The sequence below is a fragment of the Dromiciops gliroides genome, chromosome 3 (genome assembly GCF_019393635.1).
Source record: "Dromiciops gliroides isolate mDroGli1 chromosome 3, mDroGli1.pri, whole genome shotgun sequence".
NCBI classification, from domain to species: domain Eukaryota; kingdom Metazoa; phylum Chordata; class Mammalia; order Microbiotheria; family Microbiotheriidae; genus Dromiciops; species Dromiciops gliroides.
Window position 1 is genome coordinate 2,046,759 of NC_057863.1, and position 15,742 is coordinate 2,062,500.

The following is a 15,742-nucleotide window of genomic DNA, read 5'->3' on the forward strand; positions in this document are numbered from 1 at the left end:
CAGTGACTTGGAAGAGGCATAGACAAAAGTTTATCCACTTTGTGAATGACCCAGAACTGAGGTCATTAGCTAACACAGTGGGAGCTGGAGTCAGGGTCCAGGAAGATCTCCATGGACCACAACACTGGGTGGAATTGCTTCTGATGGAATTTAACAGGAAGAAATGTACCACCATACACTCAGGCTCAAAAATCCACTTGACTTCACAGGAACAGGATGGTTAAGTTCAGATGGTTACACAGCAATTTGTCTGAAAAAGACCTGAGGGGGCTAGTGAACCACAAGGTGTAAGTGTACTCTGACAGCCAAGGAAACCTTGGGCTACCTTCAGAGAAGTGGAGGTGTTTGTTAGAGGAGTGAGAGTCCTGTTGTCCTCTGCTGTTCTCAGGCTACAGCTACACCAGTGACTTGGGCACTACAGCTTTAGGAGGACCCTAGTCAGCTGGAGTGTCCATCAGAGAGCAGCTAGGCTGGTGAAGGGCCTGGAGGCTATGTCACATGAGGACAGTTGAAGGAACGGGCACTGGTTAGCCAGGAGCAGAAAAGGCCGGGAGGTGGGAAGGCATGGGTTCTGGTGGCTTTGTTGAGTATCTGAATGTCTGTTATACGAAAGGAATCATTGTGCAAGGATGGGTTGTACCCCAGAGCCCTGGCCAGCTCTGGCCAGGCTCTGTGGGGCAACACTGCCCTCTTCTGGGAGCACTGACAGCCATTCAAGGCTGAACTTCCCTTGGTCACTCACAAGGTGACATGATGGGGCCGGCGCAGCTGGGATTTGGCAGGGGATTCTGGTGTGAGCCTTGTGAGTTTGACCCATTGTGGGTCACCTTGGCCTTAGGAGAACAACATGGCTAAAATCCAGCCGAGCAAGGGCTCGGGAAGGGCTCGAACTAGTGACACCTTCCCGGGAGCTGGGGCTGGTCGGATCGGCATGAAGTTGCATACCTGGAAGCATGGGCAGCCTTGGGGTTGGGGACCCAGGAATCCAGAGATGGAGCAGCTTGTGGGAGGAACCGTAAAGGGTCCAGGGTCACCGCATGGAGAACCATCTAGGGTCAGAGTGTCCAGTGTGAGAAGACTAGGGATGTGTGAGGGGAGGGCTTTGAACGACAAACACAATGTGCTGGGTTTGCTCTGGAGGGGATGGGAAGCTTACTGATGACATGATCAGATCCGTGCTTTGGGAATGAATGGAGGCTGGAGGCTGCCCAGGCTCACCGGGTGGGTTGCCGGTGGGCCCCATTCAGACCGGCGGGGAGCGGGGCCCCAGGGGCTTCTGCTGGGGGACTTGTGGCATCGGCCCCATTTCAGAAGAATCTCGGGATGGGGGAGTTTGCGATGGGCGCTATTCTGGAGAGGGACACATGCGTCCGCCGGGATGAGAAGAGTGCTCCCAGCGGCTGCGGCGGGTTGCCGCTGGGGGACTCCAAGAGGGGCTGCTCCCAGCCTCTTCCTCTGGGCTCTCGTAGGCTGAAGGACGGCAAGCCCATTCACAGCAGCCAGTATGATGGGCTGGTAGAGCTGGCTACCATCTGTGCCCTCTGCAATGATTCATCCCTGGATTACAGTGAGGTGAGTGGGGGCCGCACAAGGGGCATCTGAGGCCGCCGGGAGCCCCTCCCCCATTCGCCAGCCCTGACTGTGTTCTGGGTGGAGCTCAGAGGCTTCTCACAAGCCCCTCCCACCCAGAGACCCCAGGATGCTAGCTGTGAGAGGGGCTGAGGACACTTGCCTCCTCCTGAGAGCAGAATGCAGGGTAGCCGGGGCCCTGGCTGTGAGCAGAGAGGGGAAGGATTGTGCCCATGGGGTGCATGCAAGTGGGCTGTCAACTAGCCAGAGGGGCTGCCTCCTGCTCTCCTCGGGGAGGGGAATTCTGGGCCAGGAGCTTGCTAGCTCTGAGTGTCCCCAGAAGGGTAAGCTCGCTGCTTTTCTTCGGTCTAGCTGATTCTGCCCAGGCATGAGAAGGGTTTGGGTGGCCTTTGCACCCCATGCTTGGAGGCTGAGGGCTGGCAGGAGCCCCAAGATGTGTTTGTTGCACCTCTTGCATGGCCGCCAGAGCCAGTCAAGAGCAGAAAGGTGCCCATCCCCTGCCAAGCTTGCCCCAGGCTGAGGAAGGCAGGCTAGGAGTGGGCAGTGGGGAAGCTGCCTGGGCTTGTGTTCTTCCTGTGCCCACCCTGACAGTGAGTCTCTTTGCCTTGGGGTCAGTCCAAGAAGATCTATGAGAAGGTTGGAGAAGCCACAGAAACAGCCCTCACTTGCCTGGTGGAGAAGATGAACGTCTTTGACACAGATGTGAGCCAGCTGTCCAAGGTGGAGCGAGCTGGAGCCTGCAATGCGGTGAGCAAGAAATCAAGCAAGCAAAAATGAGTGAGCAAGCAAGTGAACAAGAGAGAGAATGAGTGAGCAGGCAGGCAAGTGAGCAAGTGAGTGAGTGAGCAAGCGAGAGAGAGAGAGTGAGTGAATAAGCAAGAGAGAGAGAGTGAGTGAATAAGCAAGAAAGAGAGAGACAGAGAGACAGAGAGAGAGAGACAGAGAGAGAGAGAGAGAGACAGAGAGAGAGACAGAGAGAGAGACAGAGAGAGAGACAGAGAGAGAGAGAGAGAGAGAGAGAGAGAGAGAGAGAGAGAGAGGGAGGGAGAGAGAGATTGCTCACAGGGAGACTGGGCCTGGCATTTTCTGAACAAGCCCCCAGGGCCCCTCCAGGAAAGGTCACCCCTGCCCCTCCTGCTGACTCCCTTGAACTCCCCAGTGGCTGCTGGGAAGCCTCAGGGCCCCCTCCAGGTCTCAGCTCATGAAGCAGTGAGGGGCAGAGGGAAGAGTCCTGGATGGGGCCCCGGAGGACCTGGCTCCAATCTGATCCCTTAGCATTGCTGCTCCAAGCTGTGGTGTCCTGGTATCCTGGGGCCTGGTGGTTCCTTCCTCCTTGAATCTGAAGCCGGGGCCTTGGGGTTAGGCTGAGCTGGGGGAGGAAACCCAAGGAGGGGAGTGACCGGGGGCCCTGGGTCTGCCTGCCCCCAGCTCCCTTCCCTGTCTCCCATGAGCTTAGGTCAGGGCACATTTGTTAGACCCTGGGCCCTGCTGGGCCGTGGGAGGAGCCAAACCCCTGGAGGGGCCAGCCCCACATTTAGGGTTGGAGTTCGTGTCTCGCCTGCGAGAGTAGACTCTCCTTGAGGATGATTTTTTGCCTCTCTGCATCCCCAAGGCTTGGGACAGTGCCTGGCCATTGTAGGAGCTGATGATCTCAGGGAAGGGCAGGATCTGGGCATGGGGCTCAGGCCAGGGACCCACAAAGATGGGGCCGCTTGGGGAGTAGAGGCAGGGCTTCCGGGCTGCATGGCAACAGCCAATGGCTGGGCCACTGAGTGGTCATTTCCCAGCTCAGCCTGGGCTCTGGTCTGCACAGGAAAGATGCCCCAGACCTCTGCCCTGCTGTCCTGCTGTTGTCACTGGCATCTCTCCCCCACCTGACCCTGACCACCTGGCATCTCTCCCCCACCTGACCCTGACCGCCTGGCATCTCCTCCTCATACCAACCCTGACTACCTAGTATCTCCTCCCCTGAGTGACCCTGACTGCCTGGCATCTCTCTCCCACCTGACCCTGACTGCCTGGCATCTCTACCCCTGCCCAACCCTGACCGCCTGGCATCTCCCTCACCTGACCCTGACCACCTGGCATCTCTCCCCCACCTGACCCTGACCACCTGGCATCTCCTCCCCTGACCCAACCCTGACCGCCTGGCATCTCTACCCCTGACCAACCCTGACCGCCTGGCATCTCCTCCCCTGACCCAACCCTGACCACCTGGCATCTCTAACCCTGCCCAACCCTGACCGCCTGGCATCTCCCTGCAGGTCATCAAACAGCTGATGAAGAAGGAGTGCACCTTGGAATTTTCCCGGGACCGCAAGTCCATGTCTGTGTACTGCACACCCATCGGCCCAAGCCAGCCCACTTCAGGCAGCAAGCTGTTTGTGAAGGTTGCCTTCTCCCCAACTGTGGTGGTGGGGGGCGGCGCTGTGCTCAGGGGGCATGATGGTGTGAGGGCCCAGTGGTGCCATCCCCATGTGAACGCCTGGGGCCAAGGTGCACATGAGGCTGCTCATGTGGCTGCCCCCTCAGGAGAGGCGGGCAGGACTTCCACAATGAGGAAGGGGCTGTGGGTTGTGAGAGGCGGGCTCTGACCTCAGAGCCTGCCGCCTTCGACTTCCTGTCCCCCGGTGAGCCTCAGTTTCCTTATCTGTAAAACGGGGGAAATGCTGTCACCCACCTCCCTCCTCGGGGTCTCCGTGAGGCCAGCCCCCCCTCCCCCCAGCTGCCCTTCTCAGTCCCACAGCCGTCCTGAGGTCTGGGTAATATGGAGCAGGGAGGCAGGGCTCTGGAGAACAGGTCCTAGGTGAAGGATCTAGGGAGGTTCAGCCTGGAGACCCAGGGGGGTGTGAGGGAAAAAAGAAGCAGGCACAACCATGCTCCAGAAGGCAGAACCAGCACCAATGGGCTGGAGGTACAAGGAACAAGACCCAGGGTTTGTAGAACAAAGGTCCTTTTCATAATAATGGACTGGGGTGTTCTGAAAGGTAGTGAGTTCTCTGTCAGGGGAGTGTTCAAGCTGAGTCTGGTAGGAATGCTGGAGAAGGGAGCCCTGCAGCAGACTGGAAGTTGGGCCTGTGGGCCCTCCCCTTCCTGCTCAAAGGCATCCAGAAGCTGGACCAACCTGCTGCCAGGCGGAGCCTGGACCCACCACCATGCACTGTGCGGCTGTCCCTTTGTCCCTCCTGCCTCCCAAGGGCAGAGCCCTGGCCTGGGCAGCCCAAGCCTGGATGGAGCCTAGGGGAGGACAAGGTCCATTCACAGGGTAGCAGCTCTCCTCAATGCAGAGATGGAGAAAGGGTTTTCAGGGCCAGGGTGGCTGAGCGGGGATGGGGGTGGGGGGTGTCCCCGATTCCTGGCACTCCCTCCCCCAGGCTAGTCCAAGTGTGCAGAGGCAGGGGTGGGTGGAGACAGGGCAGAAGGACAAGGAGAGGACCCCAAGGGACCCTCTACTCCCATCACTAAGGAGCCGCAGGGGAAGGTGGGCAGAGGTCCCTGTGGCCTCAGGCTTGCCTCCTGGGCACCAGGCTGCTCCATCTCAAGGGTGGTCTACTTGTACCTGAACAAGAATCCCAACCTCGACATCCCCAACTACTGGGCTTCCAGATTCTGCTTGGAGGCGTCTTTCCCTGCTGCCCTCACCTTGCTCTTGTGGACATTTGCCCAGTGGAATTTCATCGTCCCAGATTGGAGCCAGTGTGCTAGGCTGCTGTTGGCTCTCCCTTCCAGTTCTGTGATTAATACACTTGAGCGCTGTGCCCTCTCTGCCTTTATCCAAGCACGGATCCCCGGGGCACTCGACTGCAAACCTCCTGCCAGGCTGACGTAGAACTCTTGACCCACAGTGACTGAGCCCATGGAATCATCTCTAGGGCTGGCCAATCCCCCCACAGAGAGATGCTCTCAAGGCCCCAGACAAAGCTCAACCCCTAGAAATCCCCAAGGTGGGTCAGGCAGCTCCCCACTCAACCCCAAGTGCCCAGAACCTAAATAACTCTGGCAGGCTCATGTCAGGGACCAAGGTATGTCAGTCACCTTGGAAACCAGCAGGTGGCGCCCAGGGCCACGCCTGGGGATGCTGCCCTGGCTTTTCCCATCCGTGATGTCAGTCATCTTCCCATCTGTGGGAGCCAGGAGCAGTGCCCCAGACTCCCCGGCTCCGGGCCTCCTTAGCCGGTGTGGGGCCAGTGGTCCTGAGAAGGGCTTGGCACAACAGACTTTTCTCTCTCGGGCTGGCACCGACACTTAGGAGATCTTCCTTCCCCTGGCCACTGACTGACTTCTCTGTCCCTTTGGGCTCAGGTGGCATTAGGGGGCCTCATTTTGTCTGGAGAAATTGAACTTGTCCTAGAAGCCCAGCTCCTACTGGCTCCCCTTGGTCAAGCCTCCCTGTGACTCAGAGAGACTGGGGGCTGCTCTCTGAGCCAGAACGGAGCCTGAAGGCTCCTTGCCCCACCAGGGCCAGGGCACCATTCCTGGGGTTCGCTGGTGATGCCGTCTGGCCTCTTGCACAGAGGGAACAGCCTGGGATGGTAGGCACCAGGGTACACTCACCCGAGGACCCTCCCAATTTGTCTCTCTTAGCTGGCCCCCAGGAGCAGGGACTGGACTGGGACAAGGGAATGGGTCTTAGGGGGCCTCATCGGGCAGGGATGGAGCACATTAAGCCCAGCTCCTGCCTCCCTTTACAGTTTCTTGGACCACAGGGCCCAGCTGTTTCAACCCTGAGCTGTCAGTACTTAGAGGGAAGCTTCTTGTAAATGGGGGGGGGCACCTTTGGATCCTATTCGGGCATCTCCCACAGAATCCCAGAGCCTCCCAGCAGTCTGGTGCAACCCATGTCCTCAGCAAGACCGCCCAGGCCCGACCTAAAGGCCTGGCACTAGGAGTCTGGGGGGCATCGTGGAGGCCAATTTTAGCTTGATATTGGGAAGAAAGCCCCCCTGTCTCGACAGACGGAGCTCTGTCATGGGTCTCCAGACAATGGGAGGTGACTGTCTGCAATATGGCGGAGGGCCTTTGGGTCAGTACAGGCTTCACGGGAGGTGGCTGAGGCACCTGCCAATGGAGGGTCTCTCACTCGCCATCCCCTGCTAGGGGCTTTCCAGTCCAGGTCTACACTGAGGCCTCCTTTCTCATCCCCTAGGGAGCCCCTGAAAGCGTGATCGAACGTTGCAGCTACATGCGTGTGGGCACCCGGACCGTTCCCCTCGGCCCTGCAGCCAGGGAGAAGATCCTGGCTCGGATCCGGGACTGGGGTACAGGCATGGACACCCTGCGCTGCCTGGCCCTGGCTACCCGAGATTCCCCTCACAAGATGGAAGATATGCAGTTGGATGATGCCACCAGGTTCATCAATTATGAGGTGAGGATCCATCTCTTCTGGGTCCCATCACCCACTGTCAGCATCCCCACTGCATCTGCCACCCCCCTTCCAGGGCCCCGATCACCTTATAGCCAAGTTCCCATCATTGCCCAGGGAGCACCCCAAAATACACCCAGTCCATGATTGGTCCAAACGCTTCCGGAAGTGTTTGCTCGCCTGCCCTGGTGAATGAGAGGTGCAGGATGGATGGACTCCCTTCGGGGAAAAGTGGGAAGGACTTTTGTGTCCTCCAAATAGGGCACTAATTAGCGCTGTGGCTAAATTGCAGGGCCTCTGTGGGCACGTTTCCCTGTCTGTAAAATGGGTGCTGTAGGTGGTCAGGTTGGATTAGCTGAGCTCTAAGGTCCCTGGCAGCTCTGACACGAGGTTCTCAGTGTGAGCCCTTCACACACCCCAGCTAGGGCCCCTGCCTCCCAGCCCTTGTCCCCAGCCCCCATGATCCGGCAGTTCTTTGCTGTCAGGGTCTGGCCCCGTGGTCTCACCCTGGGGAGCACCGGGCTGGGGAGGGCAGGGCCGGCCTCCTGACGTCAGTCTCAGGGGTCAGCCCAGCTCCTCTGAGGAGGAAGCCCCTGCAGAAATGGGACCAGATGCCTTTCGGACAGGGTTCTATTTCTCTTGGTCCTTCGGACGAGCGCACGAAGGCGCCTTGGGTGTGACCGACCCTGTGAGAGTGTCACGTGGGGACTCGGGACTCATTTGTCCCAAGCTGGACTCCCTGAGGCCTCGTAGGTGCCTCGGACAGGCACCAGGACCAGGGCCAGTGTCCGGCGAGTGCCTGGTCCGGCGGAGGAGAATAACGCAGGCGCTAAGCTGGGACGCGGCTCAGGGAGGGCCCAGGGGAGTGGAGGGAGCCGAGCCTGCTCCCCAGCATGTATTAAGCGCCTGGTGGAAGCGCCCCAGAGGCCGGGGTGGAGGAGGCGGGGGCCGGGCAGGCCCGCCCCGGCCCGTCCAAACGCTCGGTGCTCTCTGGCCTCCAGACGGAGTTGACCTTCGTGGGCTGCGTGGGGATGCTGGACCCTCCCCGGAAGGAGGTTATGTCGTCCATCGAGATGTGCCGCAAGGCAGGGATCCGAGTGATCATGATCACCGGGGACAACAAGGGCACGGCCGTGGCCATCTGCCGGCGCATCGGCATCTTCGCCGAGACCGAGGACGTGTCCAGCAAGGCCTACACGGGCCGAGAGTTCGACGACATGGCCCCTGAGCAGCAGCGCGATGCCTGCCGCAAAGCCCGCTGCTTCGCCCGCGTGGAGCCGGCCCACAAGTCTAAGATCGTGGAGTACCTGCAGTCCTTCCAAGAGATCACGGCCATGGTGAGTGGGCCCCCAGGCCCTGCCCCTCCTGCCCTCCCTCGCCCAGGGCCTCTGGGAAGGGACCCAAGGAGGGGGCAGGGCTGAGAGCTGCGGCTGCTGAGCTGCCCAGGGCGGGAGGGGGCATGGCTCGCTCTGCAGATGCCGCACGTCTGGGTGCTTGTGCTGGCCTCCCCTGAGATCGGTCATTGCCGACGGTGGGGACAGCGGGAGGGAGCAAGACCCCTTGCTCCTCCGGCCACAGCCCGTGAGTGGGCAGAGCCCTGGGCCCCGCCGGAGGCTCACCCTCGTCCCTGGGCTCTCGCGGCAGACTGGAGATGGCGTGAACGACGCCCCTGCCCTCAAGAAGGCCGAGATCGGCATCGCCATGGGCTCCGGGACCGCAGTGGCCAAGTCCGCGGCAGAGATGGTGCTCTCGGACGACAACTTCTCTACCATCGTGGCTGCGGTGGAAGAAGGCCGGGCCATTTACAGCAACATGAAGCAATTCATCCGCTATCTCATCTCCTCCAATGTTGGAGAAGTCGTGTGGTAAGAGATGTCACCCCCTGACCTGCCTAGACAGGGCCCTGGGGAAACTGAGGCCTGCTGCCCGAGGTCAGAGAGGAATGAGTAAGAAGCAGAGCCAGCTTCTGACCGACTGGTAAGCTGGCGGTACAGGAAAAGCATGGCATGCCCTGGCAGCCAATACCCCAAACTCCAGAGGCTCCTCTGCTAGGTTGAGTAGACCCTCTGTGGAGGTTTGAGGGAAGGACAGGAAGAACAGAGGGGCGGAGAAGAGGGAGGAGGAGGAGGCAGCAGGAGGGGGTTGCAATCCGTACCCATGAAGGGACCAGAGCACCTGTGCCTGTGAGATTGTGGTTCCCCCAAAGTGTCAGGGGATGGATGTGCAGATGTTTCTACTCTCCACTTAACTCAGTGAATTTCCTTTCTATCCCAAGCCCCGCTTGCGGGTTCTTTCCCTTTGGGAAGAAGGGGCCTAATCTCTGGAGCATGAAGTTGGATTGGCCCAACTTGGGCCAAGGCTCCATTGAGGTTGGCCCAGGCTTGGCCACTGCCCTTGCCCTCCTGAAGACTCTGCAGAAGTAGCAGGAAAAAAGTCTCAGTTTCCATCCTGCCCAGTCCAGCCCAGAATGCTGTTTCGGGGCGGTGGGGGGGAAAGAAGGGGCCAATGGGAAGGTCCAGGGTGACACTCCCCACCACCTTCATTTTAGCTACCGCTGCTTATTATGGTATGTGGGAGCTCAGAGGGGCAAGGGCTTTGGAATGTGATGTGTGGAATGTCCCAGCTGAAAGGGACCTCCCAGCACAGAACAGCAGAACTGGGGTGGGGGTTAGAAAGCAGAACCTAGAACATCCAGGCTAGAGGGGGCCTCCCAGCATGGAATAGTAGAACAAGGGGGGGTTGAGAACAAAGAACCTAGAACATCCAAGCTGGAGGGGGCATGGGAGTGCAGAACACAGAGTGTCCAAGCTGGGGGTGGGGTGCTTTAGAACATAGAATCTGTAGCATCAGGACTAGGGGGCAGTGTCAGAACCTAAACAATGTTCCCAGGGGAGGCTCTTTTGATCTCAGTCCAATTCCACACTTTGACACATGAAGAAGCTGAGGTGAAGCGACTTGGCCATAGTCCCCCAGGTACCAGGCAGCAGGTCTAACCCCCTAGTTGGATTCGCTGTCCCTGCCCCCTACTGCACTGATCCCTTCACTTCGAATCCAGCGAGGCACAAAGGGGACAAAGGGGGTCCAGCTTAGCCTCTGCCCGAACCCTCTAGGGCAGAGAGAGGTCTTCCTCTACTTCACTATGTTTTTATTGGGATCTCTCATTGTTTTTATATCACCACGATTTCCCCCAGGATTCCCCCTCCCAAATGGGTAGCCCACGTAACAAACAATATTTTTTAAATCATTAAATCATTTTATTATTTTCCAGTTACATGTAAAGATAGTTTTCAACATTTGCTTTTTTTTTTTTTTTGGTGAGGCATTTGGGGTAAAGTGACTTGCCCAGGGTCACACAGCTAGTAAGTGTTAAGTGTCTGAGGTTGGATTTGAACTCAGGTCCTCCTGAATCCAGGGCAGGTGCTTTATCCACTGCACCCCCTAGCTGCCCCATAACATTTGTTTTTTTTTAATTTCTAGTTCCAAAATTTTCTCCCTTCCTTCCTCCCTTCTCTCCCCCCTCCCCAATCAGAAAGCAATCTCATATAGGTTATATATGTACAATCACATTAAATGTATTTCTGCATTAGTCATGTTGTGAAAGAAGAATAAGAACAAAAGGGACAAATCTCAAAAAAAAAAAAAAAGAAAAAAAAAACCCCAAAAAGTAGAGACAGTCTGGTTCCATCTACATCCAGATGCCACAGTTCTTTTGTCTGTACGTGGAGAGCATTTTCCATCATGAGTCCTTTGGAACTATCTTGGACCATTGTATTGCTGAGAAGAGTCAAGTCTCTAACAGTTGCTCATCACACAATGTTGTTGATACTGTGTACAATGTTCTTCTGGTTCTGCTTATCTCACTCAGCATCAGTTCATGCAAGTCTTTCCATGAACAAACAGTATTTTTAAGACAGAGGGGAGGCAGAGAGCGGGGGAGAGAAACGAGGCGGGGGTGGGGGGGACGCATTATCACTGTGTTCGGCCTTTTCTTGGCTCTCTGGACTTCACTGTGCATCAATCAGTTCATGGAGATCTCTCCATCACTCGCTTCTTCTCTTACAGGAACATTGCATTACATTCCTGTTTCACCATCCCTCCAATTGATGAGCATCGACTTTGCTTCCAATTCTTTGTCATCACAAAATGTGTGGTCAGCTTCTTTCTTAAACACTTCCTATGACAGGGAGCTTACTACTTCTCGAGGCTGATTGCCCAGACGCTCTTCTCTTGTGCTTAATGGGTTACAAAGCACTTTTCTCCCAGCAGCCTTATGAAGAAGCTATTGCTGTAGAGGCTGGCTGAGTGGCCCTGGGTCCCACAGCTATTAGGTGTCAGAGGTGGGATTCCATCCCAGGCCTCCCCTAACAAGCCCACTGTACTCTGCTGCTGCCATCCTCTGCACACACTCAAGCACATGCATGTCCAGGCCCACTCGGGCGCAGGGGAACACCTAAATATGTACATACCTGGGAGGGGGGGCTGTGCAATCTGGAGAGAGGGGACTTGGTTTCCAATCCCAGTTCTGCACTTACTGGGATGGGACCTTGAACAAATAGCGAGAGTCCTCCTGGTATCGACCCAGCCCATCCAGCATGCTGTAGCCTACTTGCTATATTCTCCTTCAGATTTCTGCCTTGATGTTCATTAGAGGCATCTGAGTGGTGCAGGGGATAGAGCGCTGGCCCTGGAGTCAGGAAGACGAGTTCAAATATGACCTCAGACACTTACTAGGTGTGTGACCTAGGGAAGTCTTCACTGCTGTCTGCCTCAGTTTCCCCAACTGTAAGATGGGAATTATAGTAGCACCTACCTCACAGGCCCAGGGTTGTTGTGAGGATGAAATGATATTTGTAAAGTACATAGTAGGCACCATATATGATGACCACTTATCACACACATCTACTGTGTGCCATGCACTGTGCTAAGTGCTGGGAATACAAATAAGAACAGGAAGGACAGCCCCTGCCCTCAGGAAGCTTAGAATGGAAAGAGGACGGCAGCCAGGAGGAAATGGAAGGGGGAGAATGCCGAAGGCGCCTGGCTTGGGGGTTCCGTGGGGCGGAGCTGGAGCCAAGCCAAGCAGCTGGTGACCAATGAAAAGCTGTCTGGCCTTTCCATCCTCTCGGGAGGGAGGATCTGGGGGGAGTTGTTGCCCCACCCTCCGGCCCTGCCATCGGAGAGGCAGGAGGGGACTCTGTAGCAAAGCCGACTTCATGAGGATGGATTTCCTGGTGATGAGCTTATTCTGGTCAGGACTCATGAAATGGAGACCAGAAAGGTCAGCTGGTGGCAAAAGCCTCGTAAATAGGGGGCAGCTAGGTGGCGCAGTGGGTGGAGCGCCGGCCCTGGATTCAGGAGGACCTGAGTTCAAATCCTACCTCAGACATTTGACACTTAACACTAGCTGTGTGACCCTGGACAAGTCACTTAACTCTCATTGCTCCACCGCCCCCAAAAGCCGCATAAATATTCCCTTCTCCCTCCTTTTTCGTTAGGGACAGTGGTCTTTCTCGTTTTGTCTTTCCCTGGTTTGGGTATCAAGGTCATAGTTGTATCATAGAAAGAAATTGGAAGAAAGAGATTTTTTTCTTACTGCAAATCGCTAGTGTAATATGGATATTACTTGTCTTTGAATATTGGAGAACATTCACTTGCGAATCCATCTGATCCTAAAGATTTTTTTCTCTAGCAGTTCATTTATGGCCTGTTCAAAGACTATCCAATGCTGGGTTATTTAAATAGTTTATTTGGTTATCTTGGTCATCTATATTTTTGTAAGTAGACATTTATTTTCTCTAAATTATGACTTAGCACTTAGTTGGGCAAAATAGTCTCCAAGGATTTCTTGTATTTTCCTCTTTAATTGATGTAATTCTCCTTTCTAGTTTTTGACATGAACTATTTGGTTTTCCTTTCTTTTTGTCCTTTTCTTTTTTTGGTGAGGCAATTGGGGTTAAGTGACTCAACCAGGGTCACACAGCTAGTAAGTGTCAAGTGTCTGAGGCAGGATTTGAACTCAGGTCCTCCTGACTCCAGGGCCGGTGCTTTATCCACTATAGCGCCACCTAGCTGCCCCAGGTTTTCCTTTTTTTAAAAATCAGGGTAGCTAACTCTCTATTTGATTGTTGTTGTTGTTTTTTAAACAAAAGCAGCCTGCTTTTATTTATCAATTTAATGTTCTTTTTTGCTTTCAGTTTTGTTAATCTCTAATTTTCACAATCTCTACTTTGATTTTTAATTGATGATTTTAAATTTGTGGCTGTTCAAGCCTTTGGAAATTGTATGCCCAATTCATTGATTTATTCTTTCTTTTATTGATGAAAGCATTCGGAAATAGACATTTCTTCCCATAATTTTTAGGCACATCCTATAAGTATGTTGTCTCATTATTGTAATTTTCTTGGGCAAGATTTTCTACTGTTTCCATAATTTGTTCTTTGAACCACCAGTTCTTTAAAATTATGTTATTTGATCTCCAGTTACTTTTTAATTCTTTCTTTAAGAGCACCTTTACTGAGTATAATTTTATTGCATTATGATCAGTAAAAGATGTGTTTAGGGGCAGCTAGGTGGCGCAGTGGATAGAGCACCAGCCCTGGAGTCACGAGTACCTGAGTTCAAATCCGGCCTCAGACACTTAACACTTACTAGCTGTGTGACCCTGGGCAAGTCACTTAACCCCCATTGCCTCACTTAAAAAAAAAAACAAAAACAAAAACAAAAGATGTGTTTAGTATTTATTTTTTTATACGTATGTTTTTGGTAAAGTTTTTGTGCCTCAACATATGGTCAATTTTTGTAAAAATGCCATAGGTCATTTTGAGGTATGTATATTTCTTTCTACTTCCATTCAGCTATAACTAGAGGTGTGTCCTTAACTTTTTCCTTATTTATCTTTTGGTTCAATTTGTTTGGGTCTACAAGGGGTACATTAAGGTCCCTCGTTAGATAGATAGAGCTTGAGTTCTATTTCATCTTCTAAGTCAGTTATTTGGATGCTATATTCTTAGGTGCATATATATTGAGTGTTGATATTGATTCATTATCTATGGTGACTATGAGAGTAATGTAATTTCCCCATTTATTGTTATCTAATCTACACACACACACACACACAGAGTATCCTTTTTTGAAATCATGATTACTATCTTTGCTTTTTTTGAGGTCAACCAAGATATATAATAGATTTTACTTCAGCTCCTCATTTTAATTTATGTGAATTTTTGAATCTGAAATGTGCTTGCTATAGTTTATTGTTGATTTTGCCTTCTACTTCATTCTGCTGCTGTCTTCTGTTTTATGGGTGAATTCAGCCATTTTACATTTACAGTGTGTATTCCCCTCTAATCTGTCCTCTTGCATTTTTTTCAACCTCCCTCTTTACAAATAAGCAAGTCACATAAAAATTAAAAAAAAATAAAACAAAAAGGGGGGCAGCCAGGTGGTGCAATGAATAAAGCACCAGCCCTGGATTCAGGAGGACCTGAGTTCAAATCTAGCCTAAGACATTTGACACAAGCTGTGTGATCCTGGGCAACAAGTCACTTAACCCTCATTGCCCTGCCCATATATCTCTCTGGGCCTCAACTTCCTTTCTGTAAAGCGAGGGGCTGGACTGATGGTCCCCGGCATCCCTTTGAGCACTCAATCCAGGGTTCTGTGGTCCATTTGTACTCACACAGTACATATGCACAGAGATGGACAGGGGCATGTCAGCTGCAAAACAGAGCTCAGGGATCACAGCGTAGAACCTCAAGATAGACTTGGCTCTAGGATCCCTCCTGACCACTTGCTCCTCCCTGCCTCCTGAGGCTATGAGATTCTTTGTGGGACACTTTGTACCTGGATTGGTGCCTGTGGAAACAGGTCCTTGGGGTCTAGCTCAGGGACCCCTTCACCAGCATGGGCTAGAGGACCACCGAGGCCCCTCTGGGCAGGCTGTCCATTAGTCCCTGGACTTCTGCCAAGGCTAGGGCCAGTATAAGCTGTCGCCTAGCCACAGGACATTGTCCTGGAGGGGTTGGCCACAGTATCTAGGCTGGCCATCAACCCCGGAGGGCGCAGTTTGTTGCATGAACTCATCACAATAAGGAGAAGCTTTGTGGCAATGATGTGGAACAGGGAGGCCCTGCCAGGTCAGGGCCCTGCTCCAGGACGCTGGCCTGGCCAGTAAGGTCTAGGGGGAGGGTTAGTGGCAGGCAGGGGCCTGGCCCTGGGGGAGTCATCAGAGGGTCTCCCAAAGTCCCAGATGTCTGGCTTTGAGGAGCTGGGATTTTTATTAGTGCCTCCCCCAGAGCAGGTCATGACCCTCCCCCCCAAATACCTTGGGAGACATTATTCTTGAGCCACTACAGTGGGGAAGATGAACCACTGGGAAGTGGCCTGATACAGAGGGGAGACCCCTAGCTCCGGGACCAGGAGGGCCTGGCTCCAGACCCTCCCTCTGCCTCTGGGTCTGGTGGGAAAGATCACTGTGAGCCTGAGGGGTGAGAGAAGAAGCTACCCCTTTGATAAAAAGATGCCCCAGGAGCCCCCCGGGGAAAAGGAGCGCCCTCCAGCAGCAAGTAAAAGCAGAGAGGCCCCTGTGGTCTGGGGCATCTTCTCCTCCTTCCTCAGACTGCCCGGCCTGGCCCATGGCATCATTCAGTCTCTCTGGTCTTCATCTTCCTCATCAGTGAAATGGGCCCATAGCTTCCCCACCCCCGGCCCTGAGCCAGGCCACCTTGGGAGAACCTGCCCTGGCCGGTCCCTAGGTCTAGTGTTCTGCAGGGGGCTGGCAGACGGGCCGAG

The 15,742-nt window shown here is 54.2% G+C and overlaps 1 protein-coding gene across 2 annotated transcripts in view; it reads left to right on the forward strand.

Moving 5' to 3' along the window:
- Positions 1-15,742, forward strand: part of ATP2A3 (ATPase sarcoplasmic/endoplasmic reticulum Ca2+ transporting 3) — a 92,207-nt gene that overhangs the window by 60,338 nt on the left and 16,127 nt on the right. For both annotated transcript variants that reach the window (XM_043993072.1, XM_043993073.1), the window contains exons 10-15: positions 1,470-1,572; positions 2,206-2,337; positions 3,855-3,980; positions 6,737-6,955; positions 7,954-8,289; positions 8,597-8,817. In XM_043993072.1, the coding sequence (XP_043849007.1) occupies positions 1,470-1,572; positions 2,206-2,337; positions 3,855-3,980; positions 6,737-6,955; positions 7,954-8,289; positions 8,597-8,817 (1,137 nt within the window). The remainder of the gene's footprint in view (positions 1-1,469; positions 1,573-2,205; positions 2,338-3,854; positions 3,981-6,736; positions 6,956-7,953; positions 8,290-8,596; positions 8,818-15,742) is intronic.